General features: G+C 42.4%; 1 protein-coding gene across 1 annotated transcript in view; it reads left to right on the top strand.

Moving 5' to 3' along the window:
* SLC26A5 (solute carrier family 26 (anion exchanger), member 5) overlaps positions 1–18,046 on the top strand; it is a 53,096-nt gene extending 35,050 nt beyond the window's left edge. Inside the window, exons 6-19 of the mRNA XM_015415058.1 lie at positions 420–584; positions 2,730–2,882; positions 2,998–3,080; positions 3,170–3,317; positions 4,056–4,169; positions 4,473–4,550; positions 7,121–7,216; positions 8,736–8,842; positions 10,575–10,644; positions 11,857–11,949; positions 13,216–13,326; positions 14,928–15,143; positions 15,699–15,753; positions 15,843–18,046. Coding sequence (XP_015270544.1) covers positions 420–584; positions 2,730–2,882; positions 2,998–3,080; positions 3,170–3,317; positions 4,056–4,169; positions 4,473–4,550; positions 7,121–7,216; positions 8,736–8,842; positions 10,575–10,644; positions 11,857–11,949; positions 13,216–13,326; positions 14,928–15,143; positions 15,699–15,753; positions 15,843–16,018 — 1,665 coding nt within the window. The 3' untranslated portion in view covers positions 16,019–18,046. The remainder of the gene's footprint in view (positions 1–419; positions 585–2,729; positions 2,883–2,997; positions 3,081–3,169; positions 3,318–4,055; positions 4,170–4,472; positions 4,551–7,120; positions 7,217–8,735; positions 8,843–10,574; positions 10,645–11,856; positions 11,950–13,215; positions 13,327–14,927; positions 15,144–15,698; positions 15,754–15,842) is intronic.
* The last annotated feature ends 1,506 nt before the right edge of the window (positions 18,047–19,552 follow it).

The raw sequence follows: 19,552 nt of genomic DNA on the forward strand, positions 1-19,552 counted from the left end.
TCCCCATTACTTCTTGCAAAAACAAGCATATGTTAGATCTGATAGTACCAGCAGTCTTCAGTATTTGAGCTAGGAGTCATGGGAGGAGGCTTGCATGTTTCCAACAATAGGGAGAAAAGAAAGAACTTTTAATTTATTTATTTTATTTTATTATTAAAATTTATATTCCACCCTCCCCACAAGCGGGCTCGGGGCAGATCACGACACAGTATCAGAAACATCAAAAAATTCAGACATATAAAAGATAGATAAAAGCAATTAAGACAACTTAAAACAACATAAATGGAAACTAGCTCATGCCTGCTCCATGTGTTGAAAGTGTGTGCTAAACCAGCAACTTCTGAGCTGTTCTGGCCTTAAAAGTGCTTCAGATAACAATGGTAAATTCATCATATATGACCCTTCCATCTTTCTGTCAGTTGTGTTTAGGTCTCCTTCGTTTTGGATTTGTAGCTATTTACCTCACAGAGCCCCTGGTACGGGGATTCACCACTGCTGCAGCTGTGCATGTCTTTACCTCCCAGTTGAAGTATCTTCTTGGAATCAAGACAAAAAGATTCAGTGGACCCCTTTCAAGCCTTTATGTAAGTTACAGTGTCAACACATGTGATCAGAGCATTGCTTAGCAATTAAAGCCGACTGAAGTTAGAAAGACTGCAAATTCACAGTCCAAGAGGACAGAGAAATTCCAGTCAGGTTTAAATTTGCTCTGTTGTCTTTCATGGAGAATTTCTCAGACTTTTAACTTTGTAAGTTTTCTTAGAGGCTTGACTCCCTACAGAGTCACAGTTCCCTTTATTCATTGGCAAGGGGTACCATTTGTTTGATTTGGTGTCTCACAGCAGTGAGCAAATTTTGTGACAGTTTGGCTTTGTGACAGTTTACTTGATCCTAATAGTTATTGTTGCTTTTGGATTTTTTTTCAGTTGAGCCCACCTGGCAACCTGCAAATTTGATCTGATTTGGCTTTGTAATGTAAATGTGCCCTTAAAAAAAAACCACTAGACTTTTTCAGTAATCTGAAATAGCTACGACTGCTGAAAACCTTCAAACATGACAGTTATATGGACCCTCAGCTACCATACTTTTGAGTCTAGAAACTGGTGATGAAAAACAGAGAATGACTTCCCAGGGTACTGGGATAATCACCGTTAAAGACAGAGAACTGACATAGATGAGTCTTTCATCTGATCTAAACAAAGTAATTCTTATTTAAGTAGCCATTTGTTTTATAGACTTTTTATTATCCCACAACAGCATTTAGCATAAGTTGGACGTTATGTGCAATGACTTTATCAATTAAGAATAAAAATAGAGTCAAGATATTTATTTTAATAACTGTGGGTCTTGTAAGGGATTTAAGCATCTCATTTCTTTGATTGTCATGTGCTAGATCATAATCTCTCTCCCATATGGCCCCGTGATCCAACTGTGGCTGTCTTGCTGCCACCTTCTAGTTGTTCCTCTACTCAAGGTGATCCTCTAGGTAGGTGGGGAAAAGCAAGCCATAAATATTTTAATTAATAAATATCCTGAATAAACCTTGTGGCTTTAAAATCCTTTTTTTTAATTTTAGGAGTTTTTGCGTGTAGTGGTTTTGATTCTTGCATTTGTAACATGGCCAAGAAAAATTCAAACTGAAATGCTGGGGAGCAAAAACTCACGGGGGACACATTTAATACATCATGTTCTGCATGCTTTTCTCTTGCTATCCCATGTCTGATTGCAGGCAAGATCACTGCTACTTGGTAAATGAACTCACTGGTACAATAACTCTAAAGGCCTCATGGCAACTCCAGGCCTGCAGGTCTGTTCATGCACTTTTAAGCAGATGTGACTGTCTGGTAAGGCTTGCCAGTTTGGTGTAGTGGTTAAGTGTGCGGACTCTAATCTGGGAGAACCGGGTTTGATTCCCTACTCCTCCACTTGCAGCTGCTAGATGACCTTGGGTAAGCCATAGTTCTGACAAGAACTGTCCTTGAAAGAGTAATTACTGTCAGAGTTCTCTCAGCCCCACCCACCTCAGAGGGTGTCTGTTGTGGGGAGGGTCTGAGACTCCGAGTGAAGGGCAGGGTATAAATCTAATCTCTTCTTCTTGCAGTCACTCTGGAGAGTTGGCTAATGACAGTGTTTCAGGAGCTGTCAGTGCTCTGACCATGTTAGTATAATGTAGCTGAGAGTTTGTGGTTCATTGTATCCATAAGTTAAAAGCCTTGCCTGGGCTGGCTTCAGCAACTTCTGCACTGCAAGAAACTCTGGATCAATGCTTTCAGTACTAAGTGAGATGTACTGATCTGAATCTGAGCTTCTCTATTGCAGGTTTGCGATCAGCATAGATACCTATCATTAGATTAGTGTAGGTATATTTTATATTAAATGTTATTGCAGACTAAGAAAAAGTGCATACATTTGTCCTCACTGCAAAGTTAATTGTACTTCTGTTATTCCTGGGAAGCTTCTGTTCATGAGACTGTATGCCCTGATCCATTGACCACAAAAATCCTCTTTGGCTTCCTCTGGTTTTTGAGGTTTCATGAGCATTATCCATGTATTTCCAGGCCTGTGTTAGCACTCATAAGGACTAGAAACGAACTTGATTTAAGATGGGGAGCCAAGACTTTCATGGTGCTGAATTCCTCATCTGACATCACAGTCCATGTGTGGTATAATCACTGACTTCTGATTTGACTGTCTCATACATGAACAGCTTCCCACATTTTGTATTGCAGGGTTTGATTGCTGTGTTTTCAAACATCACCACAACCAACGTTGCAGCTTTAATTGTGGGACTGATTTGCATGGTTTTGTTGCTGAGCGGGAAGGAAATCAATGACCGCTTTAAAAAGAAGCTGCCCGTCCCTATCCCAATGGAGATCATAGTGGTTAGTGTGGAATACATTCATGTGTTCCGTTTTAAACCCTTGGTTGAAACATCCCAAGTGAAGTTAGCTTCTCTTTTGTTACTTGACCAAGTGTTTGTGTGTGTGTGTTTTAAAGGTTGTAATTGGTACTGGTGTTTCATTTGGAATGGATCTGTCGAAGACCTATGGAGTGGATGTAGTTGGAAATATCCCCAAAGGGTAAGCTAAGTATTAGCAATTAAATTATCTTAAGATGATGTAGTTGAGTATTGCTGTTACGTTGTTGTCTTCTCTCTTGTTGCTTGCAGGTTACGTCCTCCAGAAGTACCCGATATCCACCTTATACCATCAGTTTTTGTAGATGCAATAGCAATAGCTATAGTTGGTTTTTCCATGACCATCTCAATGGCCAAGATATTTGCTCTTAAACATGGTTATACTGTTGATGGAAATCAGGCAAGTTTGTTTTAATATCCATGTTTTTCTCCCTGTCTGATCAAAAGCCAGTTGAAATTAGTGGAGCATCTGCCCAATAGGCTGTTGATGTCTACAGCTCATATACCAGAAATATGCCACACTTCTGTATTTCAAAGTGTACATATGACATCCTAATCTCCTGTTGGTGGCTAGATCTGAAACATTATTACATCAGCACTGCGTCTGTGTTTCACTTCAAGGCCTCTTCACAAGTTGGTAAAAGAAGAATGGATAGATTCTCCCTATGCTACTTTGAATGGATAGATTCTCCCTACACTACGTGTTTCATCTGATTAAGCTGATCTAATAGCCCAAGGTCCTTGTTTACAAGTCCCAGTTTGGGGCCACCTGCATTTTCAGCTTCATTGAGATTTGGACATACAGTATTTGTGCATTCATCACAACTTAGTGGGATGGATCCACAGATCTGTTACACTGCAGGTGATATCTTCCTCTGGCCAGAAGGTGCCTTCCCTTGACCCAAGGGACTCTTCAACTAAGAGCCTGTTGCATTGAGGGGGAGCATCTTGTACTGGAGGAAGGTGCTACCATTAGCAGGATTCAGCCTCTTAAATTTATTTGTATTCTGTTGGATTCAGGGGTTGAATTTTTTATGCAGGTCTTTTTCAATAATTTAGCATATCATAGATAATATATGTACCATCTTTGGAATAATTTGACAGTGTAAATGTATTCTGTTCTTTCCTTTTGCCATAGGAACTGATTGCATTAGGCATATGTAATTCTGTAGGATCCTTTTTCCAGACTTTTGCTATCACTTGCTCGATGTCTCGGAGTCTTGTCCAGGAGAGCACTGGAGGGAAAACTCAGGTATGTAGCATTAGGGTTTTTTTCATTTGGACCATAGCCTTCCCTCACAGCCATCCCGAGTGGGAATTTGAATCCAGATTTCTCCAATCCAACATTTTCCCCACTCCCACATGTTGGGTCTCAGAATTGCTGATTAAGATATCCAAGGCTGCTTGTCTCTGTTTGCGCCCCAGATACTGACCAACTGAACAGATTTTATCAGGTTAAAAGAAGTATAGGAAAAACAATGAGAAGAGTGTGTGGGATTGGGACACCCTTGTCAGGATGCTCAGTAGACATGTGCTTTGTGTGTCTCTTGTTCAGATTGCTGGCACCTTGTCCTCAGTCATGGTCCTTTTGGTCATTGTAGCCATTGGTTACCTCTTTGAACCATTACCGCAGGTAAGAGCTTTCTTATGTGTATGTTTCATACAGGTGAAATCAGATTGTAACCCCAGAGCCCCGTTGCCAAAGCGACGTATAGCGTCATGTCCTGGCGACGGTGGTGCAACACATCTCGCCGTCCCCACAGTAAGGATTCTGCAAAGACATGCAGATCCCCCACCGCGATTTGGTGAGATTTGGCAGGCCTAGTTGCTTTACAAGTGTTTAAATTAGGAGCAAGCCAGTCTTGTCTTCTCTAATAGGTGCACAAAGCCTCCTTGATTTTGCTGGCTTAAAAGCTCTTCATTCACTGTATTAAAATTTATATTAGGAGCAAACCAGTCCTTCTTTTCTAACCGGCTGAAAGCCTTCTAAATTTTAAATTTGGCTGGCAAGATGCTCTCTACAGCAATCTGGAACTAGTCTATAAAGAAAACTATTCTAATAGATTCCATGCAGCTGTATGTTGAATATCTCATTCTTAAAGGTGTAAATGATTAACAAAATTATTAGAGGCTGAAACCATATGAGATACCACCACTTTTAAATGCACTTGAGAATAAAGTAATGCTTTAAAGAGATGAACTGGACTCAATACTTATGTTATAAAGTAATTATAAAATCATCATTTTCAATAATATGTATAAAGTATTAAACCATTAAGAAATCGTACCAGAAACTTATCACTTCCTGAAGGATCTCATGGAACACCATTATATTTATTTACTTATTTTATTTTATTTTTACACTTGTATCCCGCCCTCCCCAGTGGGCTCAGGGCAGCTAACAGAGGCCAGATCATTAGTCTTGCCATAAGTAAAAATACTTATTATAGCATAATCCTTACTTACACAATGATTATTTAAACTTAGTAACTATAACCCAGGAACTAATCCAGATAGGTATAATCTCCTAAATGGAAACACACTTCTAATAGGGTCGTTCCATGGAAAAATCTCGATGCTTATATGGTTCCAGGTATGATAAATCAAGTAGTTATTCCAAATATACTTAAAAATCACTACAAAGGCCCAGTCCAAATACAGTCCTGACATTAATCATATATACCTGTTATGTGCCAAATAGAAGCAGTTTTTGTCTTTTCTCCATTAATTTTTCAAACAAAACAGGTCAGGCACCCCCCATCTGCCGTGGAAGTAACTGCTTTTGGACAGTCCATACTGAGATGTCCTCCCCCTCAGAGTGAGAAAAAAACATTAGCACTATTGGTATCTGATGACGTGTGCGTGCACATGAAAGCTTATACCCAGAATTAAACTTTGTGGGCCTTAAAGGTGCCCCTGGACCCAAACTTTGTTCTATTGCTTCAGACAAACATGGCTACCCATCTGAATGCATCGACACTTCCCACGAGCGTTCCTTCTGCTTTGAGGAAGGGGACATATCTTGTCCTGCTCTAAGTAAGGGAGGGGGCAATTTGGGCCGACCATGTGTCCGTCTGTCTCCAGATATATATTTCTATTACATGGCTAATGGTCTTCCTGTCTTCTCATTCAGTGTCCCTTTGGGTTCAGAGCTGTGCAGTATTTATCCCAGTATGTTCAACCTTTTATAGTTTTCTCTCTGAGCTTTAGGAGAAGGTATTATACGGTTTGGGGAGCACCTGAACTGAGAGTACGGTGACCCCCACCACTGGGGACAGGATATTTGAAACTAAGACCTGCCTCCTTAACTGATTGAGGGAATCACCTATGCTAAGATGCCCTCCCTTCCTCAGAGTAGAAGGAACCCTCATGCCAAGTGCCAGTGTGTCTTTCCCTGTGGCCCAAGGCAGCTTACAACCCTAAGATCAAAAGAATCTGTAAAATATATTAAAAAAAACCCCGACTACCCACCCCCCAATAATGCTTGCAACTTAAACCTCATTAAAATCCATTGCAACTGAAATGTCTTTCCAGTGTCTCTTAAAGATGGTATCCCCCCCTCGCATCCTTAGGGAGTCTGTTCCAAAAGATGGGAGCTGCAATAAAGAAAGAACGAGCTCTTGGAGATGCCAGGTGGCCAACTTTAAGCAGAGGAACAACTAGATGGTGGCAGCCAGAAGACTGCGATAGGTGCATGGGAACATATTAGGAGAGGTGGTTTTCAGTTATGTTAGTGGTTATGCCCTTCAGGTTGGTTAGTCTACAGATTGCGGGAGCTGGAAGAATTTCACAAGAGGCTTGGCAAAAGACTTGGAAAATAGTGTGTCAAAGAAACTAGAGGTAAAGTTTATTTCCATGTACGTTCCATGGATCAATACTGGCCGTAGATTACTTAAATGATGGAATCCAGAAGAGAAACTGGAGCGGTACAAAGTTCTCTAATAAAGATGACAGGTCATTGGACTGCTGTTTCAGTAAATTGGCACAAATCTCTGTTTTAGAAGCTAGAATTTAATGAGGCAACATCGTTATTCCTCTTTCCAGGAGGGGGGTGTAGAGTAGGGCTGTCTGAATTAGTAATGTATGTAATGAAAGCACACATACCAATAGACCTCCTCTCTTTTGGTTTACATAACATTTGCACATCAATTCAGTTTTGAAAGGAATTCAGAAAGTAAAAGTTTGCCCATTATGTTTTTCTAGGCCGTGCTTGCAGCCATTGTAATGGTCAATCTGAAAGGCATGTTCAAACAGTTTGGAGATATTGTTCACTTCTGGAGAACCAGCAAGATTGAACTAGTGAGTGAGTTCATGCAAATCAAAGTATGCCTTTAATGTTTTTTGCAAAACAACTGATAATTTTGTGCAGTGGTCCAGTATTCTGCTCATACAGAGGAACTTGCTCTGGAAGAATCAAAGGGAAGGAGAAGTAAGTTCTAGACCTCAAAAGGAGTAAGTGTAATGAGATTGAGAAGAATAAGGCATAAAATATACAGGAGATGAATTATAGGCTTTGTAAGTAGGGTTCCCAACCCGCCCCGGGGGGCGGAATTCCCCCCGGTTTCGAGCCCCGATTCCCGCTCCCATGGAATCGGGGCCCGGGGGAAACCCCACCCCCGCGTGTGCATCACCCGGAAGTGACGTCGCACGCTGGGGGCGGGGCCACACCATTTGAGGGGAAAACTCTTCGTTTTCCCCTCAAATGGTGTGGCCCCGCCCCCAGCGTGTGACGTCTCTTCCGGGTGATGCACACGCGGTGCGCATGCGCACGAAGAGGACGCCGTCCGGGAGCCCCCCGCTCCCAGACAATTTGGATTTGGCAACCCTATTTGTAAGGCTGCATCTGTCTAGTGAACACACTTTGCTTGCTTCCTTCTCTTGGCAATTCTTAACAAAGAATAGTATCCCCATCTGGCCTCCAGGGGTCCCCTTCTCTCTGAATAACTGGTCCATGGGTGACTTGCCCACACTTGTTGGCCAGGGTGAGGCCTACCGTTATCAGAATGCAGAGCAGAGGTTGTTTGTAAATGACCAGAGAAACAACAGGTATGGTTAAAGCATCTGGCAGCACAGAATTGGTGGTATATGCTGAGGTACCACCTCACAACCCTTATTTCTATCCACTCCCTCAATCCAGGATGCTGCAAGTTTTTTTAAGAACTCTTGCCACCCTGAAGCAGCCTGCAGGAGATTTAGAAGGACCAAGCACAAGCATTTCTCCAATCCAAATTAAGCTTGGAGTCATGTATCCTCTGTGTTGCTGGAGATGACCTGTTCTTTTGTAATGCTATTTGAGAAGGGAAATGCTTACTTAATTTAGAGAGCAATCCTAAGTACGTCTACTCAGAATCCTACTCAGTTCTATTCAATGGGGCTTCCTTCCAGGAAAGGGTTCTTGGAATTGCAGTGTTAGAAACTGAGAGACAGCAAAAATGCAACACGTTGGAAAATTTCCTCATGGTGCTGTTTATAGGAACAATTAGGAATGTATTTCATGTATTGTGAAGATGTCTTCAAGCAGCTAGATTTGAGGTAAGCAAACAGATTCGGCATTAGTATGTGATGGTCTGTGCTAGGGTTTCATCCATCCAGTCACTGTTTAGGCCCTGAGTTGGTCTCTCCCACCCCCACCTTTTTTTTTTTGGAAGCAAGATGTGGAAATGCCTCAGTCTGACCATGCTGACATTTGTAATCTCTTTCATGTTGTCCTTGGTGTCTTTGTTTGATGTGGCCTGACCACCCTTCTCTTTGGGACTATAGAAAAGTAGAGGTCTGTAAACAGCTGGTTAGATATTTTGATTTTTTTTTTAATGTTTAGGCTATCTGGATTGTAGCATTCTTGGGCTCAGTTTTCCTGGGGCTGGACTATGGTCTGCTCACGGCTGTAGGTTTTGCACTGATTACCATCGTATACAGAACACAAAGGTGAGGCGAACTGTTTCCCCCCTATTCTCCTATCAAAACTGTTGTGGGGGGAGTAAAAAAGAAATTATCTCCTTCTGGGTCAACTGCACATGTGTCTACAGCAAAATTCAGTTCAGCTCTTGTTTTATAAAGCAGAGAGTCTTCAATCCAGTAGCACAGTTGTATAGTTAAAACACAATTGTTAGAAAGATGATGGACATCAAGATGGCTGCCAAGGTAACTGGCTGTGCTTGTCACTGGTTGAACAGCTCCCAAAGAATTCTGCCCCCTGCTGGAGTAATTTGAGGTATGTCACTAAGGATAACCCTTAGACAAAGCAAACATTTGCACAGGTCTGCCAGGCTTTGAAAGGACATCTGAATTAAAAATAATATAAAAGACTAACCAAAATACAAAAGAGAGCAATAATTCAGTATAGTAACCACCCTGACAATTTTTTTTAGATCAGTTTTTGGGGAAAAACTTTTCTTTCTTTTCTTCTCTTTCCTTCTTTCTTTCTCAAAGTTGCTTAACAAATGCCCAATTTAATGTTAGCGTTTGTCAGACACATTATGAAGAAATGGGACTTCTGCTTCATCAGAGAAGTATTTGCAGAGTCATTGCTGTGACCTGAATCTCAGCCCAGACATTATAGTAAAAGTGGCATTTGGGAGTTCATATAAACCCAGTTTTCATTCCTAACAAAGGGGAAAGCTTATAGTGCTGCAAACAGCCAGGAAATAGCAAGGTCCTCTTTCTTCTTTGAGTGCCTTTTAATAGTTGCATTCAAGGAAACCTCCAGTTAAAGCAAGCTTCTTACAAGAGATCCAGAAGGAAAGGTAGGAGCAAAACAGTCTTAGGTGAGCTCAGTTGCAAGTTAAATCTGTCACAGAAAAATACCTTTGACTCTATGAGCCAAGTTGTCTGCCTGTGAAAACTGACATTTTTCTTTCTGTCATTGATAGTATTGTACAGTTTTATATAGACTCGAGTACTTTTGTTATTTTTATAAAGCCGGGACTGAGATTTCTCTTTGTAATTGGGGGATTTTCGATTAGTTGATGGAATTTGACTGTCAAAGAGGCTTAATTTTAAAATTGCTTTGCTATTTGCTCCTTTGACTTTTGCTGAACGAACTGTCCTCGAGCAGAAAAACCTGCTTGGATTACTATATTCAAACACTGCAATAGGCACACAGTTGATGAAGATGGGGATCCTGTGGGTGGGGGTTAATATGTTTCCTGGGCTATTTAATTGGTTTTTATATGGATTTGGTTGGTATCCTACTTTGCTCAAAAGTCCCCAGAGCAGCACACAATATATGTAAATTGCAGCAGAGTCCAAAGATCTAAGTAATCGGGGGCGGGGGGGGGGGGGGGGGGGGGGGGGGCCTACCTCACCTGGAGAATGTTAACAGTGCTGTCCTCAGCTTGCCTGGCCTGTACCCTCTGGCCATCCTAACCCTGTTAACCTCCCATCTCAGGCCTAATTCCTGCCTGTTGCTTCCTCCTTAGTGGCCTAATCATTCCTTATACACCTTCTGCCTCATGTCCCTCTCCCTTCTCAGTTTGCTTTGGTACTTGAGCCGCCTCCCCCCCCCCCCCCCGGGAATGGGTCATTCTTTTTGGATAACTGGCCCCTATCTTGAGTGGGCCTTCCAAAGAGGTTATGCCCTAGATCAGTTCCTGACAGAGAGATTGCTTTTATGTAGTCTGTCAGTACCGTGATCACTTTTGCTTATATTTCTCTACAGTCCACAGTACAGAATCCTTGGCCAGATTCATGATACGGACATTTACTGTGATGTGGAAGAGTATGAAGAGGTAGGATGGCATTAGGTATCTTTACGCTTCTTAGGAGGCAGATGAGAGTCAGCATCATCATGAGAATTTAACATTGGAGGAGATTAAAGTGGGGAAGGGGGAACCATAAGAAACTCCTTTAGGATCCTCCTGTCCTCCTCCTATCGATTATCTCATGAGAGTTAAATTCTGTTCACACCAGTCTAGACCCCTACATGGAAAGCCATGGTCAGGGTAAGTGGGCCAGGAAGGAACTTGCAGCTGTCTGTATTTACAACCAGGGAGTAACTTGAACCACGAGTGGAGATCAGAAGGGAATTCAGCAAGTGTGTTTGTGTGTGCCATGGAGTGGCTTTTTCTTGTGCATGTTGGTAGACTTTTCCCTATGCTTCACATTTTCCATGGACTGAGATTGTGAGCTAAATTCCTACTCTGCTGTCTGCCACACTTCAGGCCTGATATGCCCTTGTAATACAATGAAGAGGTGGTAGAAAGGACACCATATTAGATGGCAGGTGGAGAATCATGTTTTTGGTAGTATTCCCCTACATTAGAAGCTCTCTGTAGGTAACTAGCACAGCAGGGATGTAGTTGGCATAGAATTTTTCTCCCCAATATGCTAGATTTTTAGTTGGGGCCAGTGATGCCATCTAGAAAGAACTAGGTCAACTGCAAGGTCAGAAGACAGACAGAATTCTGTTAGAGGATCCCATTGGAGAAGGACTGCAGGAAGCCACAAAGTAGAGAACTTTGGGGGAGGGACTGCTTTGATGAAGAACAATGGTCAGTAGGATTGCCAGTTGTCTAGAGGAAAAAATGTCCCTTTAGTAATGGTTTAATAGGATGTTATTTACCAGGTGATGTTAAATACCTCCATGCTGTCAAAAGTCTCAGCTGCCCATTTTCACACATTAAGAATCTATTAAAGGGATGGGATTTTTCCCCCTCCAGGCAGTTGTCAGCCCTAATGGTTACTCTTTAGAGATGATACCTGCAAAATTCTGCTGCTGAGTGTAATTTTATGGTTCATCACCCCTTTCCCTTACACCTTCCGTCTCAGGAAGTCTGGTGTTAAGGAAACAATAATCTGGGACCTTCATACACATTGCTTTCTGGTCCAATACACGGTATATTCCAGGATGATGGTGCCTTTCATGGAAGTTCTGTTTGGCAGAAATACCAACACAAGCTGTGAAAGGAGTGCTTACTTCCCCCCCCCCCTTTGTTCCTTAGGTGAAAGAATGCCCAGGAATCAAAATATTTCAGGCAAACTCCTCACTGTATTTTGCCAACAGTGACCTGTATGTCAGTGCACTGAAGAAAAAGGTGAGTTCCCCCAATTCCTCTGTCCTGCTGAAAATTTACATTTAAAACAAAAGGAAGACTTGTGCAGTTTATCAGTTGCTGGACTATATTGCCCCAGTCCACAGATGGACTGGGCAATTTAATGTTTAAAAACTCCTCTATCTTTAAAAATTATAAAAAGGCAAAATGCCCTCCCTTCATATACAAATGTAGTATGTTTGGGAGAATGCTAGCCTAGAATTATAGTCTAGTACACAGCAGGATTCTTTTATTTTTAGACAGAGAAGCATTCCAATATTCTGGCTGCCATCAGTAGTGCTTGCATAGTCCACTGCCCCTTCCTTCCTCCCCTTATGCACAGTGCATGATTAAACCACCCTAGGGAAGCCTAGGATCCAGTTCACCATTAGGTCCAAATGCAGGCACCTGGACAAATTGGAATGTGTTTCCTCTCCACAGATCAGGAGTTGATGCTTCAGCTTTCTAAACCTCATCTTTTCAGTGTCATGACCAATGCTCCCTGTAAGCTGTGGGGTCTTGTGAGCAAAAATTCTTTTTCGTGAGCTACTGGCATTAAAGTTGTGAGTGAGCGATTTGGCTACTGCATAAATTAGTTTGCTCTGGAGCCATCCTTCCTGAGCGAAGACCAAAATATGTGAGCTGGGGGGCTAAAAAACTGTGAGCTAGCTCACACTAACTCAGCTTAGAGGGAACACTGGTCATGACCAGGGGCGAACTGGGGCTTTAACTTAGTGGGCAAGTTCCCGGTGGGCCACTGCTGTGGAGGGTCTCTGGAACATTCCAAGCTACAGGGTGTAGGTCTCTGGTGGCCAGGAACAAGCAGATTCAAGAATCCCTTGAGGTGTTAGCAGAGCCACAGTGTCCACTTGTCTGGAACGCAGCCTGCATCGGTGAAGACAACTGATGTAGCCTAGTCCACTTGTAATTCTCACCACAACCTGGTTCTAAGCCATTTTGACTCTGTCAAGGGCCACTTGGTTCAGCTTACACCAGGGTTATTACAGTATCTCAATCAACCCTTGGATCCTAGGCTTTAAGACAGGCATTTCTCACCAACCACCTGAAAGAGGAACAGTCCAGACATATGTGCATCACATGCATGTTTTGATCACATGTTGCAGCTCTAAGCCATATGAGATACATTTTGCTATGTTTGCAAAGCAACACTTTAAAGATTAACAATTGTTTTATGGCTTTAAGCAAGAGCACCACCTTTGAGCCTGTGAATCTTTGATCAGACTGAGCTTGCCTCTCTTTCTGTGGTAGACTGGTGTCGATGCCTGTGCAATATTGGCCGCAAGGAAGAAAGCCCAGAAAAGACATGTCAAGGAACTAAAGCAACTGCATAAACGTGAGAAGAAAGCAGTCTTGAAACTGGTAAGCGTGGCATATTTCTCATTAGCTACAGTTAAGAAATCGAGAATCAGCCCTAAGATGGCTATCAAAACTAAATCTTGGTTTGATTACCAGAGCATGTATCCCTCAGAGGGCAACATAAAGTTGTGGTGTCACTTCACTTGCGCTTGTTGGTCTTACCGAATGATGTCCTGGATGTTTAAGGAAGGCCTCCAAAAGTAAAACAGAAATCCACCAGCACCGTAAAGACTAACAGTATTCCAGCATAAACTTTCATGAATACAAAAATTCATGAACATCCAAAAAGCATGAATGTAGGACCACAAGTTTACATTTTTGGAAACCTGAGATCTATAAAAACCTTCTTTGAAATAAGGAGAAACTATTGGCTGATTCACACAACCACGAGTGGAAAGATAATTCATTATCTTATGAAAATGCAAGCTTACACACACCACAGTGATTTTCCAACATGTCAAAAAGTGGAGGAGCAGTGAACACACCATAAGATAGAGATAGAATTCAACAAGATCTGAACACACTGGAAAAGTGGGTGGATGTGAACAAGATGCAATTTAACAAGGATGTGCCAAGTTCTACATCTGGGTAACAAAAATGAGGAACACGCATACTGGATGGGGGATACACTTCTGAGTAGCAGCGTGTGTGTGAACAAGATCTTGGGATACGGGTGGACCGAAAGTTAAATATGAGCAGCCAGTGTGATGCAGTGACAAAAAAGGCTAATGCAGCCTTGGGGAGTATCAGCAGAGGCATAACATCCAAATAGTAAGCTGTCATAGTTCCACTGTACGCTGCACCTGGAGTATTGTGTGCAGTTCCGGAGGCCTTATTTCAAAAAGGATGTGGACAGAATGGAGCGGGTGTAGAGGAGAGCGAAGAGGATGATCGGGGGCCTGGAGACCAAGCCCTATGAGGGACTTGGGAATGTTTAGTCTGGAGGAGGTTGAGGGGGGGACGTGACTGCTCTCTTTAAGCATTTGAAGGGCTGTCACTTAGAGGGCAGGGAGCTATTCCTGTTGACAGCTGAGGATAGGACTTGCAATAATGGGTTTAAATTAAGGGCTGGAAGGTGCCAGCTGGATATTAGGAAAAATGCTTTTTCAACAGTGGAGTCAACTGCTTAAGAGAGGTGGTGAGCTCCCCCTCACTGGCAGTACAAACACTTGTCAGGGATGCTCTAGGCTGGTCCTGCATTGAGCGGGGGTTGGACTAGATGGGCTGTATGGCCCCTTCCAACTCTGTAATTCTATGATTCTACATGGAAGGAGTGGCATCTTCCACACAATTCACTGTGTGGTTATTGGAAGGAAAAGATAATTTGTGGAGACTCTTCTATCTCAAAATCATCAGTGGACTGATCCCAAATATCAGCAAAAGGTTTGGGACAGGGTAGTTTTTTGGTTATACATAGATCAAGAAATACCATTGTGACATATCTCTGCGTATAAATATTTGAGTAGAATGAGTTTTCTACTCCAGATTTGTAGATCAGCCCTGTTTTAGTCGTTTTTTCTGAAGTCAAATTAATCTTCAGAAATGGAAATTAGAAGTTGTTTTAAAAGATGCCTGTATTAAAGTCTGATTTTGTTCTCCCTCAGACTAGTGATGATGTAGAAAATGGCATGAAACAAGAAATGCCGAAGGATGAACTGTCAGTCAATGGAAAAGTCTCAGCCACAGAAGCCACAACACAGAACTCTTCTCCTGATGAACTTGAACATTTTATGAAGCCGGGGATCAACATACAGTCCATCATTTTGGATTTTTCACCAGTGAACTTTGTAGATTCAGTTGGAGTAAAAACCTTAAAATCAGTACGTAACATCTGTCATTCCCTCCCCATATTGTGACTTTTAAGGCATTTACAGAAAAGAAAATGCTGTCGCATGTTCCAGGTTGAAGGGCCCAAGGCATGATTAGCACATTGTCCTGCATAACCTCAGAGCTTGAGCCAGAAATCTTCTGGCTGTTTCATGTCCTTAGATCAGAGGCCCCCAAACTTAGTGAGAAACATTTTCACCAATTAGAGGAAGGACAACCAGGACTGGCTGTTTGCTTTGGGAAAGAATCAGATGGGCTCCAAGGAACCCATTGGCAGGCACAGTGTTGGGGATTACTGCCTTAACATTTTTTCCTTTCTTTATAGAATCCAAGTATTTCCTTGGTAATTTTCAAAAAGTATATTTCCCAAATTAGTTGTGCTGGAGCACCAGAAAACTTGTATTTTGTTGTAGGAAAGAGACAGCCTTTTAAAGAGAAATAATCTTTCAACAGTGGCTTTTAAAAACATCTTATTCTTGTTGTATGCTGATTGTGAGGGCTGTTAGACACAGAACGTTAACCACGAGTTAATTTCTGCTCTGCTGTAGATCATAAAAGAATACGAAGACATTGGCATTTCAGTGTATATAACTGGCTGCAATGGTAAGCATATTTGTTCATGGTGACACTGCTCTGGTTTCTATCGTCCATTTCACTGTTATAAATGTGTATGTTTTTTTACCCCCTTGCAGGGTCTGTTATGGACAATCTTGTTAGACTGCAGTTCTTTGACAAGCCTACCCAAAGAGACTTGCTGTTTCCCAGTATTCATGATGCTGTACTTACCAGCCAACTGAAAGTCCGTTCTGCCTCACAGATGCCATTAGGTGCTGACTCTTTTATGCCTGAATTACAGGAGCAGAACTGATTTCATGGAAGTACATGGATGGGTACCTCTCCACATGTGCATACTTTGCACAGATGATACAGAGCTTCAGACTGTCTACTCAGGGCACGTGACATGGCAGTGGGGCAGATAGTTTTCTGCTGTGAAACTGCCCAAGGAATTCAAAGCCTTAATATTCCCTCAAAATAATTGGAACCACCTAGGATTTTTCCTGCAGAAATTTTTCAGGTTTCTCTTTTTGTTCAGATACATACCAGCAGATAATATTGCACTATGTTGGGGAGGAGGAAATGGAAAAAGGGATTAATTCCTGTTCTTTCCCCTGGAGATGCCTGTCTGCCATTGTTACCAAAAGGCATTATCATACCAAACATCTGTGACTTGCATTGTCTAAACATTTTAAAGAATTTCCCAACCAGATGCCATTTCATTCATTGTTGTTGTTTTTTAAAGAGCACCTTCCTGCAGCTGAAAAAGTCTTAATGTTCAATGTTACTTTGTACCATTTGCATACTGCCCTTCTTCAACTGAATCAAGTTTTTCCTCAGTGACCTACGCTTATTAGTAGATGACAATGGATCACTTTCTCATACATTAAGGTGCCATGATTGCACTGAAGCAGACTTGCATTGAAGGGAACATTGACATTTTAATGGTTACTGCTCTGGGGAGCCTGTTCGGGTGGAAAGGCAGCACAGAAATGTTTTAATTAAAATAAACACGAGATAGTGACAGGTGCCAGTCTCGCTGAGAAGCAATGTACAGTCACCAACAAAGATACAGAATGTGCTAAAATGCAGGCCAGGTAGCTGATGGCAGGACATGTGTATTGTAAAGTCAGTTTTTGTTAGACCTCCTGAAGTGCTACTAGTGCTGTTGCAGTAGTTACCACCCGTGTTATAATATGGCAGCTTGTCCAAAGGCAAACTTCATTGTAGGAACAAGAGCTTGGCAGGTTGGCCAACTTGAGCCAGGTATAACATAAAAGCACTTTTATGTCTTGGTGACTGCCATGGGAGACTGAAGCATGTGTGTAACTTTCTTCCAGTGAAAGCAAGATGATGCAATTTCCCAATATTCTTGCAAGAGTTCTTTTCCAGCTATGTATTATCGGACTGCGGTTTTGCCACATATTGCAGGAATACAAAATGGTGTGACATTAGGCAGCTTTTCTCACCCTATGTGAAGGCAGCTAGTGTTACCAATGGGCTGTTCTAGGGTGGCATGCTGTTCAGATAAAAGAGAACTCTCTGTATTCAGAACCCTCTGTAACAGTTTCACCACTGACAATTTGAACCGTCCTTATAAAATAACTTGTGATGTAGCTCTGAAGAGCTGCAGCTTCAAAATAAAAATGGGAAAGTAGGTCACTCAGTTTATTTTCAGCTAACACACATGCTGTGTAGTATGTTTGTTACGTAAGTGAAACCTCTTGATACAGAGTTGGAGGCACTATTTTCTGTTTTATAGTCATCTGTAAGAGAAGCGAGTTACTACCAGACAGATTTCTGGAACTGGCCAGAATGTGTCATGAACAAATAATATTAGATGGTTTGGATCCTAAGGTGCTACCCCATTTGGGGAGAGTATGAGGGATTTTTGCCAATTTGTATCTTCACGCTTACCGTTCCTGAGGATCCAAACCTATTTTATACCACAGATCATCTCATATTTGTATGTCTTAGACGACATAGTATATTTTGTCTGGTACCATTTTGCAATGCAACATTTTTAACAAATGAACTTGTTCCCCCCAAGTATTGTCAATGTGTAAAAACCTGACATAAAAATGTAGACATTACATTTTGACATTTATTGCTGCTAAAGCTTGTGTGTGTGTTCTTGAAATTAAAACTTTTTCCTTACATGAGCTACTGCAAACATTAAGGGTTGCATTTCCTTGAGCTTCTTATATGTACACCCTTGTACATACTGACAGTATGCATTTGGAAGTGATCCTCAAGGAGTCAGAGGGTCTCAGAAGTGCAGAGAAAATCCCCAAGGCCCCTGGAACTTCAGTGGGAGCTCAGTCTCTCAAATCACACAAAATAATCATTTCCCCAGTTTAAAGTACATGCTTCGTAGGGATCAGTGGAGTCTTCAGAAACTCTATAGACAGGGCTTTTCCTTTCTTCTACCCACAACAGAGGTAAGAAGGGGAGTGTCTCCAGTACTTGTCAGTGACCTTTTAGAGCCACAGTGACTTTGGGCAATCAGGCCCAGCACTGGCTGTCACCTCTCAAGCACATTCCTGCAGCCTGCACCCAGATGTCAGCCCCATTGCAGGATGGGTGGGGCATGCAGACCTGCGGGCTACGCTCTGGTCTGCAGCTCAGATTCAAAAGAGCAGGCTGAAAAGACACTGGGAGTCTGTACTGTTAATTCCCCTGTCTACTCTTGTTAGCTACATGAGGAAGAGGAAGGATAGGGACCCTCTTTTGGTCATGCAGTGAGCCTTCTCTGCATGATGTGCACTGTGTTCCCCAGCCAACGCTTAAATTAAAGTCCATCGCTCTTAATCACTACACCAAACTGGCTCTGGAGCACCTGAGGGGGTGAGAATGGGCCACAGAAGGGGAAAAAGGACCAGAGCTGTGTTGCCATGTGCTGCTGAGGGGCTCTCTCCTACTGCAGGGGATATTCTACCAGCAGTGTTCCCTCTAAACTGAGTTAGTGTGAGCTAGCTCACAGTTATCTAGCCTCCGGCTCACACATTTTTGCCGTAGCTCAGGAAGGATAGCTCCAGAGCAAACTAATTTATGCAGTAGCCAAATCGCTCGCTCACAACTTTAATGCCCAGTAGCTCACAAAGTAGAATTTTTGCTCACAAGACTCCACGGCTTAGAGGGAACATTGCCTACCAGCTAACTGGAATTATCCCTACCTACTCATAGTAAGGTGACCGCAGTGGCTCAGAGGTTAAGACACTGAGCTGCAGACTGGAAGGTCTGTAGTTTGGCAGTTTGAGACCCTAGTGCTGAGAAATGGAGTGAGCTCCCATCTCCGGCCCCAGCTCCTGCCAATTTAGCAGTTTGAAAGCAAGAAACTGCAAGTAGATAAATAGGTACCGCTTTGGTGGGAAGGTAACAGTGTTTCATATGCCTCAGCGTTTAGTCATGCTGGCCATATGACCACAGAAATGTCTTCAGACAGTGCTGGCTCTTCAGCTTGGAAACTGAGATGAGCACCGCCGCCTATAGTCAGATTCTACTAGCTTTTGAGCAAGGGAAACCTTTACCTTTACTTACTCATAGTAAGAGCAGCCTAACTAGCTGAATTTTGGAAGCTAAGCAGGGCTGGCCACGGAAGGCAGCTGCAAACCACCTCTACTCATTTTCTGTCTTGAAAACCCCATGGTTGGTTGCAACCTGAAGGCACACTCCAGAAAGCAAGTGAGATTATCATATTCTGCCAAACAACTTCAATCACAGGCAGAGAACTGGGAAGGATTTTAAGTGCACATCCCTCTGGAAATTAACACTAAGAACAGCACCACCATCCTTTACTGACAACAATAAAGCTGAATCAGTAAATAACCTACACCCTGTAGCTTGG

Source organism: Gekko japonicus, unplaced genomic scaffold (assembly GCF_001447785.1).
Source record: "Gekko japonicus isolate JY-2015 unplaced genomic scaffold, Gekko_japonicus_V1.1 scaffold5, whole genome shotgun sequence".
In the NCBI taxonomy this organism is placed as follows: Eukaryota; Metazoa; Chordata; class Lepidosauria; order Squamata; family Gekkonidae; genus Gekko; species Gekko japonicus.